General features: G+C 44.6%; 1 protein-coding gene and 1 long non-coding RNA gene across 4 annotated transcripts in view; one reads left to right on the forward strand and one right to left on the reverse strand.

Moving 5' to 3' along the window:
• Nucleotides 1–24041, forward strand: part of STOX1 (storkhead box 1) — a 51839-nt gene that overhangs the window by 20084 nt on the left and 7714 nt on the right. For all 3 annotated transcript variants that reach the window (XM_072823372.1, XM_072823373.1, XM_072823374.1), the window contains exon 2: nt 21453–21605. In XM_072823372.1, the coding sequence (XP_072679473.1) occupies nt 21453–21605 (153 nt within the window). The remainder of the gene's footprint in view (nt 1–21452; nt 21606–24041) is intronic.
• LOC140631936 (uncharacterized) lies at nt 47–14163 on the reverse strand. Its single transcript, XR_012029472.1, has 2 exons — nt 5516–14163; nt 47–4452 (listed from the first exon to the last, which is right to left on the reverse strand). It is a non-coding gene; the product is annotated as an uncharacterized lncRNA (long non-coding RNA).

Raw genomic sequence — 24041 nt, forward strand, 5'->3', positions numbered from 1 at the left:
TTCAGGCTCATTAATTTGCTCAAGTAACTCACAAAACTCAGGAAAGTGCTTTACTTATTTTTATTGGTTTATTACAAAGGATATAACACAGGAACAGCCAAATGGAAGGGATACATAAGGCAAGGTATGGGGGAGAGGGGTTCAGAGCTTCCTGCCCTCTCCAGGACCTTGGTCTAATCGTTAACTGGAAAGCTCTCCCAACTTTGTTTTCATGGAGGTTTTATTATATGGACATGATTAAATCATCATTTAAAAATTTTTTATTAAGTAATCTCTACACCCAACATGGGGCTCAAACTTATAACCCAAGATCAAGAGTCACACATTCCACTGGCTGAGCCAGCCAGCTGCCCCATGATTTATTAAATTTTTTGCTATTGGTAATGAGTGTAATCTTCAGTCCCTCACCCAGCCCTAGAGGTTGGGGAGTGGAGCTGAAACTTCCAAGCTTCTTCTACTCAAGGCTTGTTCTGGCAACCATCCTGAGGCTATCTAAAAGGGCCTAGTAGTCACTCTTATCACTCAGGAAATTCCAAGGGTCTTAGGAAGCAGGAACTGTGCCAAGAACTGGGGATAGAGACCAAATATCATTCCATGATAGATAAGGGGAAACACACAAAGTTAAAACACCACTCCATCCTTCAAAAAGAATGGGAGGAAGAGGGAGCCCCAATATTCTAGAGAGTTTACTCCAAGAACAAAATGAATGGTGGGTCTTAACTCACTTTCTAATACAATTGTCATCTAATTGTGGCAGTAAAAAGTCATTAAAATTTAACATATTTTCTTTTTAATTATGATAGTCACAGAGAGAGAGAGAGAGAGAGGCAGAGACATAGGCAGAGGGAGAAGCAGGCTCCACACAGGGAGCCTGACGTGGGATTCGATCCAGGGTCTCCAGGATCGCGCCCTGGGCCAAAGGCAGGCGCTAAACCGCTGCGCCACCCAGGGATCCCTAAAATTTAACATCTTTTGACTAGAGTATTGTTGGGTTTTTAATACTCATCTTTATTAATTTTATTTGGAATGCACACCTGAGTTGTCCTGGATCAGAAACAGTTTATTCTTTCATCACTTTAAATATGTCGTACACTGAAAAAATAAGTATATTATACACTGCCTTCTGGCCTCTATTGTTTTTGGTGAGAAGTCAGCTGTTAATCTACCTGGGTCTCCTTTGTATGTGAGGAGTTGTTTTACTCTTGCTGCTTTCAAGATTTTCTTCTTATCTTTGGCATTCAGTGTTTTCATTCCAATGTGTCCATGTGTAGCACTATCCTACTTGAAGTTCTTTGAGCTTCTTGGATATATAGATTGGTTTTCGGCAAATCTGAGATTTCTATTATCTCTTCATATATTTCTTCTGCTCCCTTCTCTTTCTCCTACCCTTGTTGTATTCCTCCTTACACATAGATTGGTACGCCTAAAGGAGTCTTGCATTTCTCTGAGGCTCTTTTCATTTTTCTTCATTCTGTTTTCTGTCCTTTGGCTTGCTTGTATAATCTGTGTTGATCTATCTTCAAGTTCCCTGCAAGTTCAAGTTTACTGTTAAGTCTCCCTCAAATGAATTCTGAAGTTGGGTCATGGTACTTTTCAACTCTAGAATTTTTTTTAATTTATGATAGTCACACACACACAGAGAGAGAGAGAGAGAGAAAGGCAGAGACACAGGCAGAGGAGAAGCAGGCTCCATGCAGGGAGCCCGATGTGGGACTCAATCCTGGGTCTCCAGGATCATACCCTGGGCCAAAGGCAGGCGCCAAACCACTGCGCCACCCAGGGATCCCTCAACTCCAGAATTTTCATTTAGTTTTGATAGTTTCTCTTCATCGATATTCTCTCTTTGGTGAGACATTGTTTTCATATGTTACTTCGTTAAGCATGGTTTCCTTTAGTTCCTAGGACAGATTATGGCTACTTTGAAATCTACATCTGACATCTGGTCCCTTTTGTAGGCATTTCTGTTGCCTGATTTTCCCCCTGCAGGTGGGCCACAGGTTCCTGGTTCTTTGCAGGTCTTATGTTGAAAACTGGACCTTTCAGGTGATCTATTATAGCATCTCTGGGTGCAGATTCCTCTTTCCCCTCTCTGGAACTTGTATTTGATTTTGTGGCTTGACTAGGTAGGCTAGGTTAGTGATGGGTTTCCCCTACAGCAGGAACCCTTTGCTGTTACTTCTCGTAGAGTGCAGTCCTGGTCAAGCACAAGGTACCCAGGGCTGCCAGTGGTTTTAGCTCTTTGGGGCCCTTTGTCTCTTTCCTGGATTCTTTGGTTAAGATGTCTGCTTTATTGGTGTCCCACCACTCTTATCAGTAATAGATGTTTCTTCATTTGGCATATGCTCTTAGAATTTCCAGAGACTTCGTTTTTTATGGTTTCTACCAGCTTTGTTTTGCTAGGTATGGTCCAAAGTGACATCCTGAAGTGGATTAGTTATTACTTACATAACTACATAGGTCCTCAGGCAACACCATGAGCAACAGTTGGGGAAACCTCCCACGCAAGTGGCTAGAATTCCATAGAATCAGTTTTCTGTTTTTCCACAGAAGGACAGTTGCCTCTCCTTTCCCTCTCAAAAGGAGAAAAAAACTTTGCTACTTGGGAGACATAGTGAAAAGCATTCTGGGTTCTCTAACCTTTTGCAATGTATACATCTCTCTGAGGTCAGAAAAGCTCCAGCTTCTTGACCTCTAAGGTTACGGGTCTCATTTCCTTTGAAATATAAACACATACCTCCAGAATTAGGTGACTCTCTCCGGACCACTCTACTTCTGCAGTTGAAAATTAATTTTCCAAGATGTGGCTCTTAGCCCAGGATCCCATGTTTTTAGCAAATTTATTCAGAAAACCCCAACTGTGCAGGAACAGAAAACTTTTCTACCAAGTGATTCTACCTATTGTGTTTCTCCATAGTTGACTACTGATAAATTTTTCCATAATATGCCACTCCGCTGGTCATTTTAATTTTGTTCTGACCAGCAGGCGATAGGACCAAATTCATGGGGCTTGTTGCAAATGACTCTTACCTAGCTATTGCCCGCAGAACTCCAAGGGCAGGACAAGGGCATTCCCATTACAGTGGTCTTAGCCTCAGCCTCCAGGGCTCCTTCTGGTTGTAGTCAATTGAACAAATCTCATTTACCATCAAGGTCTACCTGAGAATGGCTGGTAGTGTCCTCAGATTCCTGAATTAACCTTGCCTACCTGGCCTGAGGCATAGGATAGGGCCAGTTTCAGCTGGATGTATTAATGCTTTGTGTGGACTTTGCTGTGGCCTGCAAGAAGAAAATCTGGAACAAATTCTGCCATCCATATAACTGGCCCCTGTGAGTTAAAGCTGACCTGAGTGTCTTTGAGGCTGAGGCAGGGCCATGAATCATCACTTCCAGCAAAAAAGTGAGGAATAAATTTCATACCCCCTATCTAATGGAATAGCTTATTGTAGGTCAGCTGCCTTCAGAACACATGTCTGAGGGTTATACTTGGTCTACCTGGGATGTTTCTATAAACCCTTAGAATATATCTGATAACCCCCTCTAGGTGTAGGTCAATGTTTTTTCTTTTTTCTTTAAGATTATTTATTTGAGGGATCCCTGGGTGGCGCAGTGGTTTGGCGCCTGCCTTTGGCCCAGGGCGCGATCCTGGAGACCCGGAATCGAATCCCATGTCGGTCTCCCGGTGCATGGAGCCTGCTTCTCTCTCTGCCTGTGTCTCTGCCTCTCTCTCTCTCTCTGTTTGTGACTATCATAAAAAAAAAAAAAAAAAAAAAAAAAAAAAAAAAAAAAAGATTATTTATTTGAGAGAGAGCATGAGAGACAGCACGAACAGGGGGGAGGGCCAGAGGGAGAAGCAGACTCTCCACTGAGCCGGGAGCCCAATGGATGTGCAACTCGATCTCTGGACCCTGGGATTATGACACCAGCCAGAGAGACGCTTAAACAACTGAGCCACCCAGGTGCCCCTAGGTTGGTGTTTTCACCAGAGAGAAGTTAATACCTGCCTTTCATAGAGCCCCAGGGGTACACAGGGCATCCCTGGAAACAAAGCATTTACAACTGTTAGGGCTCCCAAGTGGAATGATACATCAGTTAGGCAACATAAATGCACAAGATCCCTTAGGAGGCCTTCCACCAGTTACTAAATTTGGGGGTTCCCCACTTTGGCCCAAAAAACTCCATTCAGTTCCTATTTTCAGACGGAATGACTTCAGGCAATATCAAGCCATCCAGCTTGCTCACGACGCTGGCTCATCTATTTCTGAGGTGCAGAGGACAGCTGGAGTTGTTCTGCGTAGAATATGCAGGAGCTGGGATCATCCCTCCTGTCTGGTCAGCTGTCAGGCAGCAGAAGCATCCTCAGTGGTCAGTTTGAATTTGGAGTGCTGAAGCAGCAAGGTGGGCAGCAGGTCAGGAGAGCAGCATGGAATGTTCTGGGAGCTCCAGGAGCAGATCCTGAAAAACAAATGTCATGAATTCCCCGCCCTTCATCTCCTGGGTCTGAAGTTTTCCCTTCTCTAGGGCCTTGCTCTTGGCTTTCCTTTCACTGTTACTAAATCCGTGTGTCTCATGACTGTAACTTCACGGGGTTTTTTCTGTCATCCTCACCCAGACATTTTGCCCACAAGAGTTAGGTGCAAAAGAGACAAAAAGCCTTTTCACAGAACATTTTCACACAATTCAAACAGACTTAATTATTACTTCTGCATCTCCTGAGACTGTTTTTGGGCAAGCTGATCTGGGATTATTGTTAGGGGAGACAGAAAGCTACATCATATCTGGTCAGGGCAGAATTCTGAATTAAAACATTTCCTGAAATACATCTATATGCCCCACACTTACTGTTCTGACCATGAGACACTGAAAAGCTAGAGAGGATCAGCCCTCCCTGGGGACTGCTGCCTTGAATAATCAAGCCACCTTACTGAGGTGTTGTGCACTAGGAGAAGGTGAGTCAGAGCAGCCGCTGGTTGTTGAGTGACCTCAGCCAGAACCAGAAAAGGCACAAATTGCCCGATCCAAACATCAGAAAGGCCGAATGCAAAAAGCCAACAGCAATGAGATCTCACCAAGAGAGGGCCCAAAGTCCCATCGGATTCAGCTTGCCTGAGCCAGCGGAGAGGACAGAGTCTCGTGATTTGACCTTCCTCTGCCCTGTGGCTTTCCTAGGAACCCCGCCAGGAGAGAGGCAGGCTCCATCAGCAGCGGCCTCATCAGACAACAGCCCATTCCGTGGGCACCTGTGTGTGATCCAGCATTCATGATTTGTTTCCACAGCTCATAGCCCCACAAAAGGTCTTTCAACATTCTCAGAGTTGAGCCCACAGAGCAGGGCTACCACACCTGTTTGCAGTTTAACAGAGCTGAACCCACCCCACTGCCACCACCACCAAAGCCAATGACTTTTCCTTGCTTGGGGCAGCAAGAGGAGATGCTTACCCCTTTCTCATGCAAAGGAGAACTGATGCCCGGCTAGCAGGGCCTTTCTTGCAAGGATTTTTGTAAAAGTGCTTTTTACCTGTCAGTAGTGGAAGTCCCTAGGGTCCCAGTTGACACATTCCATAAATGCGAACATCTGATTTCCACAAGAGCTCATAAACAAGTTTATAAGCTGCTTTTCAGGAAGGTACTGTTTAACATCCATGTCAACAATGTCTGAAGTGTACCTGAATCTGGGAGCTTCTCCCCTTCTCTTGGCATACCACCCATCCTGAGCAAACATCAGAGCGCTCATTTGGTGCAGAGACTTGCTCTGTCTCCCACACCTAGAATCTAGTGAGATTTCAGGCCTCCACATTGATGGGAAGGAGCCAACAGTTTTCTCCCAATTGCCGGGGAACCTCAGGGCTAAGAGACATCCACTCCACTCACAGGTGATAAAAAAACAAGGGCAGCCTTCTCTTTGCAGCCTTCCCTGATGGAGGGAAGAGGTGAGACAATCCCTCTCGAGCACTTAGGACGAGCATAATAACATCCAAGTACGTTCAAAGTTTTTACACAAACTCCTAGCAGTTTAAATCATCATTTATGGGGATAAAATCACAGCTGCAGGAAGGGAGGAGCTGTTTCCTCCCTGGTGGGGAATGCAGAAGCGGGGCAAAATGCAGGCTGCAGGGTGAGGTTTGATAACCTGCCTCTCCTTTCTCTGCCTGGCGTGTGCGAGGATGCTCCAGGACTCGCTATGCCCATGCGTGGAGACTCCACTCTGCATTCCTCAGTATCTCCATTTACACCACTTGCTCCGTGTCATGTCCTCTCTCCACGTGGTGCATGGACGCCAGCATCCAACAGAGCTGTCAACATTCCAGTCTTCCTGTTCTCCGGCCCTGTAAAGGAACTAGTGCAGTGCCTCTTGAGACAGGAAAGTCAGCTGGGGTCGCAGGGAAACTAAGGAGCAGAAGAGAGCTGGGAAGGGTCTCCAAAGTGGTAATCCAGACCCCTTCCCTGCAGTGTGGACTCGACACCCAGAGGTCTGAGGTCCTCTTAGACTTGGGAGCCTATTCTCTCTCCTCACCTGTAGGAGAGCGACACAAGCTCCTCCTGTCCCACTTGAAACCCACCTCTAAGGACTTCTGGGTCCCACCCAGAGCACAGAGCAAAATCCTAATCTGGGTTTTTCCAAGGCTATCTCCTGATCCCGGACTAATAAATTGCTCAGTCTTTTTCAACAGAGCTGCTAATTCCTGTGGATATCCTTCAAATCCTACTAACCTGCTTGAGGGCTCTGTCGGTCTCTTCCAGTAAGCCATGTGACATATTAGGATACCGTCATCTTTGCTGCCATAACCATTGGGCTTTTATTTTAGTTTATTTTTTAAAGATTTTATTTTTATTTATTTATTTGAGAGAGAGAGAGAGAGGCAGAGGCACGCAGAGGGAGAAGCAGGCTCCATGCAGGGAGCCCAATGTGGGACTCCAGGGTCATGCCCTGGGCCAAAGGCAGCACTAAATCACTGAGTCGCCTGGGCCACCCCCATTGGGCTTTTAATAAGCATCTTTATTAATTTTATTCTGAATGCACATGAAAGACAAACTACACAAAAATAAAAAATATTTTTACGTAAATAATTGTAATGGTACCATCATCACCCCCACCCCCATGCTCCAGTGCTTAGGGCAATATGATGAAAGCCAGATGGAAAAATCTCCAGCATAGATGCTTAGACACTCCATAGGTGGAGGGATGGAGAAAAGGGGATTTTCCTTGCTTGTATACAGGAGAAAGATGCAACTGCTTCTTTATCCTCCCCCAGCGGGAAGAAAAACCTTTGTTGCTTGGAGACAGGATGGAAAAGATTCTGGGTTCTCCCTCTGACTTTTTGGAGTATAAACACATCTCTGCAGGAACCAGAGCAAACCTTGGTGGCTCCAGTTTTTATGACCTAGAACTGTTTCCAAGGTCATGGGCCTCATTTGCCCTTAAAATGTAAACACACCTTCAGAGTTAGTTAAATCTCTCTAGGGTTCTCTCGCTATATAGTTATAAATTAACTTAGCTGAGGATCCCAAGATTTCAGCAACACTTATCTAGAAAGCTCCAGCTCTTCAAGATTCTGCTTCTCTTGCTAACAGTTAGCTCCATTGTTCCACGTTAGAAGCGGGATGGATGCAGGATTCTCATGACCCAGAGGTCTGTGCTGTTCCAGGAACTTCCACAAGAATTGTCCTTGGTGTCCTACACCTGAGTTTCAGCACCATACATTGAGCTGCCAGGCAAAAACATGAGGTGACCCTGGAAAGGGAGGGGTGGCCTGAGTAAGAGAGTTGGTGAAGTGAGCAGTGTGTTGGTAGCAGAAATACTGTCCGCACAGCCCTTGGAGGAGGGGATCTTTCATAAGTAAAAAGAGAATGTCAGTCTTAAGTCTTCGAGACAGGAAAAAGAAGGGGCTAGGAAGTAGTGTATTTAAAAGATTATGTTGGGGGATCCCTGGGTGGCGGAGCGGTTTGGCGCCTGCCTTTGGCCCAGGGCGCGATCCTGGAGACCCGGGATCGAATCCCACGTCGGGCTCCCGGTGCATGGAGCCTGCTTCTCCCTCTGCCTGTGTCTCTGCCTCTCTCTCTCTCTCTCTCTCTCTCTGTGACTATCATAAATAAATAAAAAATAAAAAATAAAAGATATGTTGGGGGCACTTGGGTGGCTCAGTTGGTTAAGCATCCAACTCTATCTTAGGTCTTGACATCAGGGCTGTGAGTTCAAGCCCCATGTTGAGCTTTATTAAAATAATAAAAGATATGTTGGAGCCCCTTTTCTAGGCTGAAACCCAAGAGAGTGAAGAGAAGAGTGCATTTGCTTTGAGTGGGGTAGGGAAACCATATCTGTGTGGAAGGCAAGGGGGAGGGGGGGGGAGTCAGCTAACCGTTGCAGATGGGCCCTAGCAGTTTCTGCCTGGACACACAACATGATGTGCATGAACCCACTCTCTTTCTCCCAGCATGTAACCTGAAAAAACATCTGGCTGCCTTGGGTCAGAGCTGCAGTAATAGATGGCTTAGTGTGAAGTAGGGGGTTGGCTCCTTGAAGCAATGGTTATATGACCCCACATAGGAAGATTAGAATCACTGATATGAAGCAAGACCTACAGCTTCTTTCAAGATTTCTCAGGGTGGTGCACCTTCATTTCATTTCTAAGGCAGTGACCTTGTGAAAATATACTAAAGGTGCAGTCACATCTGCCCAGATGTAATGTGAAGACTTCTGGGCCAAATCAAAGGAATCCACAATCTTAAAACCGAAAAGTTTGTATCTTTAAAGTTCTCTAGCAGCCTAGAAGTGCTTCTCAGTAAAACTACATTTATATGAATTGTATCCCTGGAGTGGCTTTTATCTTTTATAAGTTAATATTTCAGGAGGCCAAAAAAAATCTGTAATCAAGTTGAAAGCAGCTGGAGCACAGCAGTCTGGGAGAAGTGAAAGAGACCATTGAGGCAGAAACTCAGTGATGCTTTCCAGATTGGGGCAGGAGCAGTTTCCAGGTGGAAGTGAGGGTGGCTGAGCGGGCTGAGCCACCCTGCTGCGGGGGACTGGGCAAGCACCTGTGGCCATGGATAATCCTCCCTGGATTCTGGGGCAGGTCCTGTTCATTTCTCTGGGTCACCTGACCCCCATCCTCCATCAACAGGAAAGGTGCAGGGAAGGTTACAATTTTTGTGATTCTTTTGGTAAAGTACACGTGTGTGAGCGCATGCATGTGTGTATAGTCTGGGATAAAAGGCAACACTAATTGTGTGTCTCATGATGTAAAGTAGAGCCCTCTCGCAGCTCCTGTCACCACACGTCCTAGTCCTCATCGGAGCAGGAGGCCTCTGCTGGGCTTAATCCACCTCGGTACAGACCCAGCTGTAGAGACGGGGGTAGGGGGGTGGGGGTGGGGTGGGGGGGTGGGGGGGGTGGATCCAGGCTCTTTCAGGACCAAAGGCAACTTTCTTCAACAAATGGTAGGGTTTACCTCCTCCTGAAGCAGAAATGGTGTTATTCATTATTTGCCTCTTTAAATGCGTAGTTAATCTTACATCGATGGGAACGGTGATACTGACTTATTGGCTCCATTTCACAAGACTTCCTTTCAGGAGAGATTGAAAGGCATCCCGTTCTCAGGGCTGTAACCGTAGATACCCATTCGGAGCACCAGCTGTACCGCTGTGATAGTTCTTATCTTTCCCTCTGTTATTTCTATGTGCAAGAAGGAAATCCTTCCCATCCCGAGGAGAGTGCCTATTGTAGCCTTCTTAGAACAGATGTCCCCAGGCAGTTAAAAATTAGCCATGTCAGCTAAAGTTTCTGCTTCTCATTCTTCTCATGGCACATCCCAGACTTGGTGCGATTAGAGTAAAGGGGCAGAAGCCCCGACACCTTTTCTGAATACCCACCGCTGTGGCCTTCTAGCTTCACAGCATTTAAGCTGCTAAAATAAAGTCCAGCTGCTGGAGAATCCAGAAGCTTTATTCCGGCCCTCGGCAGGGCAAACACTCCCCACTGCAGAGAATATGAGGAGGAAACACATATCAGAGACCTTGACTAAGTAGTTTGGCTGGAGATGTGTTTTGTTGTGGATTACAGAAAACGCTCGAACAATGGCATGAACAAATGAGGGGTAGATTTGTCTCATGACAAGAGGTTTGGAGGTTAGCAGGCTGGGCCTGGGATAGGGACTCAGCAAGGCTACCATACATCTGGGCTTTTTCTCTCTTCTGCTCTGCCTTCCTTAAAGAGTGGTCTTTTGCCATCATGTTTGTCACCTAATGGTCACAAGGTGGCTGCATCCTCTTCAAGATCCAAGCTGGAAAAAAGAGTTAAGAATGAAAGGAAACAAGATGAAGGCAGGGTCTTTTCCTGGTGAAGTCGCTTCTAGCAGTGGCAGCTGCCTGCCTTATCTCGGACCGCAGTGATGTCCCGGTTCCATGGGTTTCAAGAGCAGTTGGGAAATCGAGTAATTTTCCTACCCCTGCACTGGAGGAAGGCCAGGAAAAAGATGATCGGGAATGTGTGTTGAATGTGTCAACCTACAATATCTGCCACAAGGCGTCACAGTAAAATATTCCCAAATAGAACAAAGCAAGGCTAGCCATAGGCTTGACCAACACAAATGGTTTCCTCTCAAGTGGGGAGAACGTCATGGGCATAACTGGTGTCTGGTCACATAGGCTATGGGGGTTGGGAAAAGAAAAGTCCTGAATGGCTGAGAAACCCATTCATGTGCAGAACCAGTGCCCTACAAGAAAAACTCCAAGTACCAATAACAACATGGAACCAGGGGTGATCAAGTTTCATATTCCTCCTTTGAGAAGAAAAGTTAAAGACTATTAATGTCGCTAGGAGAGCAGGTGTGTGTCAGATATTATCCCAGGTTTTTTGGCATGTTTTCCAACAACAACCTTTGGGTCAGATATTGTTATTTGTGTTGGACAGTCAATGTCACTAATGAACGCTTGAAGAAGGCACAGTCAGTAAGTGGAATTGGAAGATGTGAGCCCCAGGTCAGGCTGACCAGTTGCAGGGCTCCCTTTTTCATCCCATGCTGCCTTCAGTACCCCAAGGCCCCAGAGCAACACGTCTGGCTCTTCTTACTCATGGTGATCCTGCCTGGTTATCCACAAACTTCTGAGAGTGGCATTCAGAAGGGGGACCAGGAAGACCGAGTCCCAGTCCTGCCCATTGCAGCGCTCCGTTGGGTTATGATTGCCTCCAACCACTGCTCTTCTATTAGAATCAGAGCCCCTTGAAGGCAAAGACTGTGTTCTGTTCACAGTTGTTTCCCCAGGAACTGGCATATAGTAGGTACTCAATAAATATTTGCGGGATAAGAAATAATAGAATGACTGTTATAATAAGCTATTCTAATATTGCTGTACTATGAGTACTAATGCTATGCCACAGTAGCTGCTCATTCAAGTTTTCATAAGTGGTCCCTGTGGGAAGGAGAACTCCAGCTGATGGGCTCAGAGAATAGTCCAGGGGAGAGTCAAGTCAGCATTTGAGCCAGTCTTCATGATGGGAAACACCGGCAGGGGGAGGAGTGCTTTAGATGGAGGAGACAAGGATGAGGTCTCCCAGATGAGAGAACAGACTATGCAGAGAGAGGCCGGTTTGGAAGGAGAGGAGTCACAGCTGATAGGTAATACCAGGTTTGGGAGAAAGAAGATTGTGGCCAAGTATGACTGAGAAACATCGGGTTAGATAAACTAAATTATCCATTACAGTTCTCAGAGCCATTAACAATGCAAGCAGTGTTTCTCAAACATTCGGCCTTGGGACCCTCTTCTTGCAGAGCATTCCGTGGAATGAGTTCTCCACAGACCACATCTTGGGAAACACTGATCTAGCTCAGCCCCACATGTTTAGACAAGGAAAACTGAAACTCAGAGAAGAGAGGTGGTTTCTCGGAGCCACATAGCAGAACCTGGATTGAAACCCCAATCAGGTCCCTTGACCCCCAGGATAATGCTCGTTTGTAACGTGAAGACTAGGGACATAAAGGACAGCTTCTTCATCATACGGAAATTTTGTTATTCAAACAACAGCCTTGAGGCTACACCCCCCCCGCCCCTTTTTTGCACAGTGGTATTCAATGGTATTTTATTTCATCACCATGTCTCCGAGCTGCCAGTCACAGTCATTACACGTGTGGCCCCCAGAATCTTGGGAAGAAGGTTCACCTTAAATTGAATCAGTCCCAGGTTGGCCTTGAGGGCAAAGAAAAGATACTTTCCTGCACGGCCATTTTTGGGGAGATACAAGACTGCTGCAGTTTACAACCTGTGCCTCTGTCCTCAGCTGTTCCTTGCCCCCGACCCTTGTATCTAGGGTGGTAGGCAGAATGGTGCCCCAAGATGTCCCCGTCCAAATCCTGGACCCTGTGAATATGTTACCTTACATGGCAAAAAGGACTTTGCGGATGTGATTATGTTACAGACTTTAGGAAGATTATCCTGGATTATCTGGGTGGGCCCAATCTAATCACATGAGCCCTTAAAAGCAGAGAACTTTATCTGACTGGAACGGAAGTGAAGCAACAGAAGGGCAAGTCAGAGAGAATGGCAGTGTGAAAAAGACTCCACGCTGTCTTTGAAGATGAAGGGGACAACAGGACAAATACAGGTGGCTTTAAATGGCTGAGGAAGGGGTCCCTTCTAATAGCCACCAGGGGAACCAGACCCTGAGTCCTACGACCCACAAGAAACTGAATTCTGCCAGAAATCTGAATGAGATTGGAAGCAGACTGCTCCCCTAGAGCCTCTGATTAGAGCCCCAGCCACGGGACCGGAGCAGAGGACTGAGTGGAGCCCCCCCCCCCCCCCCCCGGATTTCTAATGTATAGACTGTGAGATAATAAATTTGTGTTGTTTTAAGCCACTGCATTTATGGTAATTAATTTTGACAGCCTTAGAAAACTGACACCGCTGGGGTAAAATCATTAACATATCCAAAGTGGAGGCCTGAAGGGAAGAGAGGTTAGGAAAGGGCACCATGGGGCCTGGAGGGCTTTGGAGGCTGAAGTACTGAGTTTTAGCATCTTTAAAAAAGAAAAACAGCTGGTTTGAGTCATGCACATTCTTTCCTCCCAGCCAGGAGCCCCTGTATCTTTAGCCACAATGAGGGTGGCGGTCAAGGGGGGGAAGGGTGCTACAGGCCAAAGGGCTCCCCGAAGTCGGGCTACCTCTGTGTCTTTTCTACATCCCATGTTGTGTCTGACAGCTGAATTGTGGGGTCCCGGTGTCAAATGGCCCAGAGCCTCTGCAATTTAATTGATAGTGGCTATTTGTGGATCGATCACTTGAGAAGAAAGGGGCTGTTAATTTACTAATCCTGACAGGTCGAAGTATTAGGGAAGGGAGCACTAAGAACCCCTGTTGGAATGGCCCAGCCTTCTGAGGGAAGCCTTTAGCTCTTCAACAGAGGGCATGTCCCAGGAGGGGAGGTATGTGCCTAGGAGTTTAAAATAAATACCACCGCCCTTGAGAAAGAATTCCAGCTTCCATGGGAGATAACCCAACCACCCTTAGATCTACAGCCAGTTTCTGAGTCTTCGTCCTCTTTTTGTTTCTAAATGTGGAGGAAAGTGTTTGCAATCTTTTATTTTGCTAAAATAAAAGAGAGACATGGAGAGGGGCTTGGTTTTGCTGGCCTGAAACCTTTCTTTTTGTTCCAATTTCATTTGATTTTCTGAACACAATAGGTCTAATTAATTTAAAGCCATGGAAATTTGTGCACAGCATCTGATCTCTGATGAGATACACATGGTTACATAATACTTGCATTTTTAAAAGTACAGGATTAATTTTAATGTTAAAGAAATCTGGAAATTCTGTCTTGGATAAAAGTGCAGTTTAAAAATCAGGGAAACTTCTTGGATTACTTAGAACAAAACATCTTTTTTTTTTTTTATTAAACTCGAGTGTATCTGCAGGCTGTTTTATTCATGCTCTATTGTCATCTCTAATGCACATAGAAGATACCTTTCCCACAGTGTGATTCAGTACAGGCGCCTAAAAAGATGGTCTCAGATTTCATGTGTCCGGGGTAATTAGCTGAGTTTGAGCGGCTCAGTTAAACCATTGAAAGTCAATAATGCATGAATTTCTGGCAGACTGCCTAGCACTGAGTCCATAAACTTGTATAGGGACTCAACATTTTTATTGTAGAGAGAATTTTGTGTCTTAAATATGAAATAAGTATGGGGATCCCTGGGTGGCGCAGCGGTTTAGCGCCTGCCTTTGGCCCCAGGCGTGGCCCTGGAGACCTGGGATCAAATCCCACATCGGGCTCCTGGTGCATGGAGCCTGCATATGTCTCTGCCTCTCTCTCTCTTTCTGTGTGACTATCATAAAAAAAATAAAATAATAAAAATAAAATTAAAAAAAATATGAAATAAGTAGTGTTAGGATTACTTTTGCCTAGCATATAATTTTATGGCAAATTCATATATTAGTATGATACAAAAAAAGTCTTGATGTGAGTGCTTTCCAAATTTGCAAAGAAGTCTTCCCTCTTTTTGCATATTTGGTAGCACAGGCTCTTGGGAACCTTGAAATCGAATTCAAGTACCCTGAATAAAAAAAAATGTCAGAATCTAGATCCCACGTGGAGGCCCTCTTAGAATTTGTTTAGGCATCTTAAAAGCATAAGATAAATGTTAATATTGGATAGTATTTAACTTTTTCCCCTCTAAAGGTACAGGGTTTTTTTTTTTTTTTTAAGGTCTAATTTTTACATAAAACTTTAATTTTGTCCCTCAGTAAAAAAGTTTTTCCTCAGAAATTTTCTCGGTGGACAAAGCAAACACAGGATTGGGCCAGGAAGACTGTCACTTGATTTTGGTTCTGACTTTCTCACTTGGGAGGCCTGGGATCACATGCCTTCTTCACATCTGGCTCTTTCCTCCAAAATGGTCAGGATGCTAAATCTCTCCTTCACTTTCAAGATGTGAAAGAGTTTGTTGTTTGAGCCCAGGTATCTATGCCCTTGCGCTAGACCTTCACTCAGGGCTCTGGGACTGACACATTTCTGTTGGCTTGTGCTCCCCACACCCACTATTCCTGGGAAAATAATCTTGCTGGCCCGGCCACTATGCTGACACCAGTCTCGCGTTGATCAGCTTGTTTAATTTTGTGGAAGCTTCTAATTGATGATCTGTAACTGGCAGATTTAGGAGTCCAGTGTCCTTGGTTGAAGATTTTTCCAGTACCACAATTTTGGGGGACAATTTGTTTAGTCCAGCAGCTTTCTGGTGAAAGGCAGCCTGGTTGTGCCCATATTTGTCATGAACGTACATTTGGATGTTTCACACTAGGGTATGAATATTTGTGCCTCATGAATTGGTCAGGAAATGGCTCTTTTAGCCATTTTTCTTCAGAGATGGAAAACTGTCAAGATAGGGTATTCTTCTAGAGGCCTTCCACCAGAGGCATATGGAGGAGGCCTTTGGGTCCTGACAAAGAAGTCACCTCCTTTTCCTCAGAGCTTTGATGAGGACTTTTTTTTTTTAAAAAAGATTTTATTTATTTATTTATTCATGAGAGACACAGACTGAGAGAGAGGCAGAGGCGCAGGCAGAGGGAGAAGCAGGCTCCATGCAGGGAGCCCGATGTGGGACTCGATCCCAGGACTCCAGGATCATGCCCTGGGCTGAAGGGCAGGTGCTAAACTGCTGAGCCACCCAGGGATCCCATCAACAATCTTTGACAGTTCAGAACTCCATACTTTCACTTGCTGATTGGGCGGCTACATACTACACACATTTAATTTGCCTTGTGCTGTTTTTTCTTCTTCAAAAGTGCCTTTTAAAATAATACTTGTTTTAAAACTCATCAAAAAATTTAAAAAATTTAAATACCAACTAAATCCTTTGGGAGTGTAGCAAGGTAGCAACAAAATTATTCTTTGCAGAAAAGATGGCATTAAATGTAGTAGGCACCAATATATATGGTTGTACTTTGTCAGCATTTTTGTCAGACCAGTCTTTCAGGCCAAATGCTTTTCCCATTTCTGCAGCACCCAAGAGTACAAGACTGTATAAACAGAGAGGACTGTTTACTCTGGCACAGGGCCTCTCCTAGCCTTCTGGTCCCTGCAACAGGTCAAGGGGCAAAGGTCCATGGCAGGCCTGTGCTGAAGGGTGCTCTTCAATTACTCCATAGTAATGGAGGATAAAGCCAAAGGACTGGCTTTCACTTGCTGTGAAATCTGCTTACATCTATAAATGGGATATTCTACACAGAAAGTTGATTTTTGGTGGAAAACTCTATTAAGGGTTATTGCATTCTAAAAATCCAAATGCGAAAGTTACTGAAACAAAAAAGATGGCTAGAGCATGAAAGTGATTCCTGAGTCTATCACAAATGTCCCTGCGCAGGGTTCGCTCCGCTCGCCTGCACACAAAAAAAACACCCTGATGATTTATGCACCTGAAGACGTCTCTAAGCAACGGCTGCTGCTAAGGAAATGTACTGAAAAACTTTCTCCAGGCTTTGTTTGGAGGGAGCGCCAAACCAGAGGTTAAATACATTTTAACAAGTTCTCTGAAATGCAACGGACATATCATTGTATTAATTTGAAGGAGGAAAAAAAAAAGGCAATTTGGCTTCCTACTTTTTTTATTTTTTATTATTATTACTTTAGATTTTATTTATTTATTCATGAGAGAGAGAGAGAGGCAGAGACACAGGCAGGGAGAAGCAGGCTCTGTGCAGGGAGCCTGATGTGGGACTCGATACCAGGTCTCCAGGATCACACCCTGGGCTGAAGGTGGCACTAAACCGCGGAGCCACCCGGGCTGCCCCTACTTTTTCTTTTAAAGGTTTTATTTATTTATTCATGAGAGACACAGAGAGAGAGGCAGAGACACAGGCAGAGGGAGAAGCAGGTTCGATGCAGGAAAGGCATCGAGGCAGACGCTCAACCGCTGAGCCACCTAGGCACCTCCCTTCCTACTTGATAATACCTTTGTTTACTCTTAAAACACTCTTTTGCTATGTCGCAGTGGGAATCACGAATAAATTTTTTAAAAAGATTTATTTATTCATGAGAGACACAGAGAGAGAGAGAGGCAGAGACACAGGCAGAGGGAGAAGCAGGCTCCATGCACCGGGAACCCGACGTGGGACTCGATCTCGGGTCTCCAGGATCACGCCCTGGGCCAAAGGCAGGCGCTAAACCGCTGCGCCACCCAGGGATCCCGTGAATAAAGTTTGAGTGTGTCTTTGGATTTGGCAGTCAGGATTCTTTATGAGACGTTGTTTAGGATTTTTAGAATGTAAGAAAAAAGTTCTGTTGGTCATGTCTCTGGTTGAAAAGGAGAAGGAAAGTAGGTTCTGAAAAATCTATTTTTAATCTTTTATTTTGAATTGATTTTCGATATATGGAAGATTGCAAAGAAATGTATAGGAACATCCCATGCAGTTCTTCCCACCAGCCCCATGTAAAACCCATTTTGACTATTTTTTCCAAAGAAAAGAAAAGAAAGCTAAAGGGTTGAGCTAAAAAATGGGCGGCTTCGGTCTAGCCCAAAGGCACAGTGGAGACCCGGGTGCTGCACCCCCACGTTTGGTTCAGCTTCCTTGTTTCATTCGCCGAAAAATGGACGGCTACCGGCAGGGGGCGCGGCAAGGGCATGGGACGCGGACACCAGCCACTGTCTCTTTACTTTTAATGCTTCCTCCTTCCCCCATTTCAAAATTCAAAATGACTGGATTTAGGGTTGGGCTGGGGTGAGGCTTGAATGTGGGTTGTGGGGCTGAGCCACACTTCTTAGGTTTTGTTTTGTCCTATCCTTGCCAGGCCTCTAGCCCTTATCTTTCTAGGAGAGGCCTTTCTCCCCCCTTTCTGAATTAAGGACTTCTCATCTGCATGCAGGTAGTGATAATGGCGAAATCAATTTAAAATCATATACAAGAAAAAAAAAAAACGACTTAGCCCGTTTTGGGGGAGGATGAAGAAAGATCTACGAAAGTTTAAGGTCACTTATTTCAAACTAAGCACATGGAGTTACGTGAAAGAAGCATGGAACTATTTGGGATTGTACTTTAATCCTATATTTTTTTCTGGTTGAGGAGAGAGATGAAAGAGAAGAAAGTAAATCCCGGATGCCGAGGGAAAAAAGGCAAAGAGGGAATGAGGAGAGGCAGAGGCTTATCCTTAGCTTAGAGATAAGACTTTCTAGAAGGATTTTGAGATTCGGGTCATCTAATGTCCCACTTGGACAGTAAGTTTCATAGTACCATCTCTTATCACTGCCCTTTGAAATGTTAATTGACTAGCCAGTCATCCTAGCTTTTCAGAATGCTATAGGTATCCTGGTATCCATCTAGGGGAATAGCCACAAGCACTCAAGAGGAGATCCTAACCTAGGTTGCGACAGCAGTTCTGCTCTGTGTTATGACCTTCTGTGTTCAGAGATGCCCCAGCCTGCCTGATAGAGAAGCTTAAGTACACAGTGAAATAGCCCAATGTTATGTATAATGGCAAACTGCTTATCAGTGTCCTTATGGAAGTCTTCTATCTTCATGCAGATAAAATAAATACTATGGGCCACTCACCAGCTCTGGCTACAGCCCTTCACTCCTTGCCAATGCTCACCACCTGCCTTCCCCCTCAACAACCAGTAAAAGTATTGGCTTCTCCACTATCATTGGGAGAGGCAACTGCAGGGTGTAACCAAGTTTTCTCCATTCTTTGGCTTCCTCTTGACTCTCCAGGCAGCCCCAGGACCATGTTTATTTGTTGAATGGTTAGCTACTTTAGCACTGCCATCATCAACACACGAACCCTCTACCATTCCCAAGCAGACCTCACCTGGGAAGTTGTTAGAAATGCAGAATCATGGGCTCTGCCTCGGGCCTTCTGAATCAGAATCTGTGCATTAGCACAAGCCCCTGGTGATTCTCATGTGCACATTAAAATGTCAGAAGCATCAATGGCTTCCCTGGCTCTCACTCTCTTCTATTCCAGATTGCCACTTCACCTGCCGGAAACCATACTTAAATCATCTTGAGGCTCAGGGTTCCTTCATAATCTGCTAGTATACTCAAAGAACAGCTCCTCAAACCCCATTTCCACTCTTCAGCTCCTCATTCCTGTTTTTTTCTCCTCCCATTCCTATCCCCTCTCTCCCTGCCTTAACTTTGCAGAGGTCAGATGACCTTGCTGTGCTAGAATTTGTTTCCTTCTATGCTTCAGTATGTTTTTGGCCTTCTACCACTCTCTATTCTTTTCTCAGGTCCGGATGCAGTAATATCTTCCTTATTTCTAAGGCACTTCTACTGGCACCTTTTGGGCATTCCTAGTCCCCTCTTCTGGGATCTTGGTGCCTTACTGGTCTTCTCTTTCACAGAATCATGTGCATTGTTTCCACTAAGCCCTTCCTTTTTGCATCCAAATGTGCAGAGATCTTTTAAGAAAATCACAACACACACACACATTCACATTCACTTGATCCTACTCCTGGTTTGTGTTCTATTTCTCCTGTTTCAGAATCAGATTTTTCTGACAAACTGTATAGAACAGTGGTTTATAATTTGGGCAGTTTTGACCCTACCCCCCCACCCTTCTGGGGACATTTGGCGATGTCTGGAAACATGTTTGGTTGTTGCGACTGGTGGAGGTGCTACTGGCATCTAGAAGTGGGTAGAGACCATGGACACTAATAAACATGCTAAAATGCACAGGACAGCCCCGCACAATGAAGAATGATCTGACTAGTCAGGCCATCTTGGATTGCCTTTGGCTTTCTTGGTCATCACACTGAAAATCCTATGCCTCAGGAAACCACTCAGTCCTGGCCGTACTGAGATGCTTGGTCACCTTATATCTGGTCCCAAATGTCAAAAGTGCCAAAGTTAAGAAGCCCTGCTCTAGAACAAGGGGATCTGTTAACTTTACTTTTTTTTTTTTTCTCACCAACTCCCTTCTTTCAACCTGACATTTAGTTTGTGTTCTTTTTTATGAAAACAGTTTTCTTGACACCAATGGTCACCTTCTCATCAAGAAATACAATGGCCTTTTTCCCTCCTCCCTCAACCTTTTTGATCCCTTTCAAACATTTTTGGAGCCTTTTTTTCTCATACTCTTACTTCTCTCCCCCCATTATTGGGCCTTCTCTCTTTTGTGGGTCCTTATTTTCCACTATCTCTTGACTGTAGATAGCCCCATAGTCCAGTGTTTCTTGGCTCTCTTCCTATTTCTTCTACTGAAGAATTTATGCCACTCCTTAACTTCGCATCTCCTCTGTATTAGTTGATTCCCAGATCCCTTTCCTGAGCCTTAGTCTTTTTTTCTTTCTTTTTAAATATTTTATTTATTTATTCATGAGAGACCAGAGAGAGAGAGAGGGGCAGAGATACAGGCAGAGGGAGAAGCAGGCTCCATGCAGGGAGCCCAATGCGGGACTTGATCCCGGGTCTCCAGGATCACGCCCTGGGGTGAAGGCAGGGCCAAACCGCTGAGCCACCTGGGCTGCCCCCTAGTCTTTCATTTCCAAGTAATTGAATGGTTCTCTTGGCTGTTCAGCAGGATCTAAAACTCCTAACATGAGTAGTAGCAGGTTAAGAACACTTATTTAAGATGATGGCAAGAAGCAAAGACAATACAGTTAGCTTATACTTCCAGTCTGTCTTCCATTTTGGTCTGATAGAACATATAAACTCTATCCAAACAGTAACTCTATTCATGCTTTTATATACCCTGTGATTTCCTCCTTCCATGGTTTTGCTCCATGTCTTAATGCTTATGGAAAACATTACTGCCCTTTCTTCAAATCTTCCTAATCATTCCAATCAAGAAAATGTGGAATGATGGAAATACTGGGTTAGGAGTCAGAAGACCTATTTCTGTCTCCCTACTTTCTAACCTTGGGACAATTACTTGAGCTTTCTTTGGCTTTCTATATTTTAAGAAGAATTCCATCCCTGGCTGCTCTGGATAGCTCATATGAAAAAAAATGCCTTGAAAATGTGAATTACCGGGGATCCCTGGGTGGCGCAGCGGTTTAGCGCCTGCCTTTGGCCCAGGGCGCGATCCTGGAGACCCGGGATCGAATCCCACGTCGGGCTCTCGGTGCATGGAGCCTGCTTCTCCCTCTGCCTGTGTCTCTGCCTCTCTCTCTCTCACTGTGTGCCTATCATAAAAAATTAAAAAAAAAAAAAAAGAAAATGTGAATTACCATATAAGCATTGTCCAACCTGAAGTCTGATAGTGCTGTGTGCCTTTCATCTGGAAACTTACTATCTCTTGCATGTAAAGTAGTGACAAATTCTATAAACATCTTAGAAAGTAGGGACCCGAATGTAAACCTTTTTCTTCTATGCTTTCTGTCATTGTTCATGTCATGTTATCAGATTCTGAGGAAAAACTGATGAAAAAAAAGCAATTCCATGTGCTATTCAGTTTTTATTCTTGATTCACTAATTCCAAAGAGTTTCTACTACAAATGTATCATCTTTCCTTTTTTTTAACCTCCGATTAGGTGATGTCTTTCCAGTGCAAATGAATCCAATAGCTCAGTCTCAGTTTATACCTTTGGCTGAAGTTCTTTGCTGTGCTGTATCTGATATGAATGCTGCTCAGATTGTGGTGACACAGGAATCGTTATTGGAGCACTTGATGAAACACTACCCAGGTAGCGTGACACGTTTTATTAGTTCATTGCATGTGTTTGCTTTCACTTTATAAATCATCTTAAATATGTAAATAAACTGGGCAATAACCACTTTTTCTTCTGTTGTCGAACCTTGTATTAGAGCCCTGCTAGGAAAAGGCCTGCATCAACAATTTGAGAAGGGCATTTCTTTTTAAGATTTTATTTATTCATTCATGAGACACACACACACACACACACACAGAGAGAGAGAGAGAGAGGCAGAGACCCAGGCAGAGGGAGAAGCAGGCTCCATGCAGGGAGCCTGACATGGGACTCCATCCTGGGACTCCAGGATCACGCCCTGGGCTGAAGGCAGGCGTTTTTGCTAAACCACTGAGCCACCCAGGCTGCCCAAGAAGGGCATTTTTCTTTTACTTTCCAGATGAGCTTTTTAGAAATCAGTTCTTATGGCAATAAACAAATTGTACTGTAGAAAGGAGTACAAAGCAAAAAAAAAAAGGAAAAGTTTATCTTCTCCCCCACCTCCATCCCTTTCTTCCATTGCCACTTCCCAGAAGTGATAGTGCCTATTTTTTTTTTAAGATTTTATTTATTCATGAGAGACACACACAGAGAGAGAGAGGCAGAGACACAGGCAGAGGAAGAAGCAGGCTCCATGCGGGGAGCCGGACGCGGGACTCGATCCTGGGTCTCCAGGATCACACCCTGGGCTGAAGGTGGCGCTAAACCGATGAGCCACCCAGGGATCCCCGACAGCTCTATTGTTTATCATTTACTGTGTATATGTTCATAAATTGCATTTGAGTATATGTATTCTTTTAATAATATAAATTGAATCATTCTTTTTAAAAAAGATTTTATTTACTCATGAGAGACACACACACAGAGAGAGAGAGAGAGAGAGAGAGAGAGGCAGACACACAGGCAGAGGGAGAAGTAGGCTCCATGCAGGGAGCTTGACTTGGGACCTGATCCCGGGTCTCCAGGATCACACCCTGGGCCGAAGGCAGACGCTAAACCACTGGGCCACCGGGGCTGCCCTGGATCATTTTTACAGTCGGTCTGCGCCTTGCCTAAGTTAAAAAAATATTTTGGAGGGGTGCCTGGGTGCCTCAGTCAGTTGAATTCCTCACTCTTGATTTTGGCTCAGATCATGATCTCAGGGTCGTAAAACTGAGCCCTAGGGAGTGGAGCCGTACAGCACGCTCCAAATTCAGTGAGTAGTCCGCTTGAGATTCTCTCTCTCCTGCCCTGCCCTACCCCCCATGGTTACACGCTCTCTCAAATAAATCTTTTTTAAAAAGTTTTGGAGATCTTCCTGTATTTTTTTTTAAAGATTTTATTTATTTATTTATTTATTTATTTATTTATTTATTTATTTATTTAGTAAAGATTTTATTTATTCACGAGAGACACACACAGAGAGGCAGAGACATAGGCAGAGGGAGAAGCAGGCTCCATGCAGGGAGCCCCACGTGGGACTCGATCCTGGGTCTCCAGGTCCACACCCTGGGCTGAAACCGGTGCTAAACCCCTGGCCACTCGGGCTGCCCAGATTTTATTTATTCATGAGAGATACAGAGAGGCAGAGACATAGGCAGAGGGAGAAGCAGGCTCCCTGCGGGAAGCCCGATATAAAACTCTATCCTAGGACTGAGGTCACAACCCAAGCCAAAGGCAGATGCTCAACCACTGAGCCACCCAGGCGACCCTTTCTATATTATTATATATCGATTTATTTCATTCTTTTCACACCTGCATGATATCCCAATGCATGGATGTATAATAGTATTTTTAATTTTTCCCATTATAAAATGAATATGCTTATTGTAGAAAAATCAAGAAAATATAGAAAAGTAACCACTTACAGTACCACCACCCAAAGAAAATCAATGTTAATATATTGATGTATTTTCTTCCAGTGTTATACAAACATGTTTCACAGTATAAATACAATTTTGAACCCTGCTAGTTAGAAAAGGGAATTTCTTTTAAAATCGTTACCTTCCTACTTTGAGAAACTATCATAATACAGATATTAGGTAGTTTGCCTTCAACCTGGCACAGACTGGTTTCCATTTTCTCTTTAGATTCTTTTTTTTTTTTTTTTAATTTTTTTTTATTTATGATAGTCACACAGAGAGAGAGAGAGAGAGAGGCAGAGACACAGGCAGAGGGAGACGCAGGCTCCATTCCCCGGGAGCCCGACATGGGATTCGATCCCGGGTCCCCAGGATCGCGCCCTGGGCCAAAGGCAGGCACCAAACCACTGTGCCACCCAGGGTTCCCTTCTCTTTAGATTCTTACTAAGATTTAAGCAATGAGGCTGCAGTTTTCCAAAATTCCCATGTTTGCTTCCAAGAAATCAAAATTTAAATTCATAATGGGGTTGTAGAACTTGTTTGTATTCAAGTGAACTCAGATTTTTTTCTCTACTTAACTATTAATTTACTA

This window comes from Canis lupus, chromosome 4, assembly GCF_048164855.1.
Source record: "Canis lupus baileyi chromosome 4, mCanLup2.hap1, whole genome shotgun sequence".
Lineage (NCBI taxonomy): Eukaryota > Metazoa > Chordata > Mammalia > Carnivora > Canidae > Canis > Canis lupus.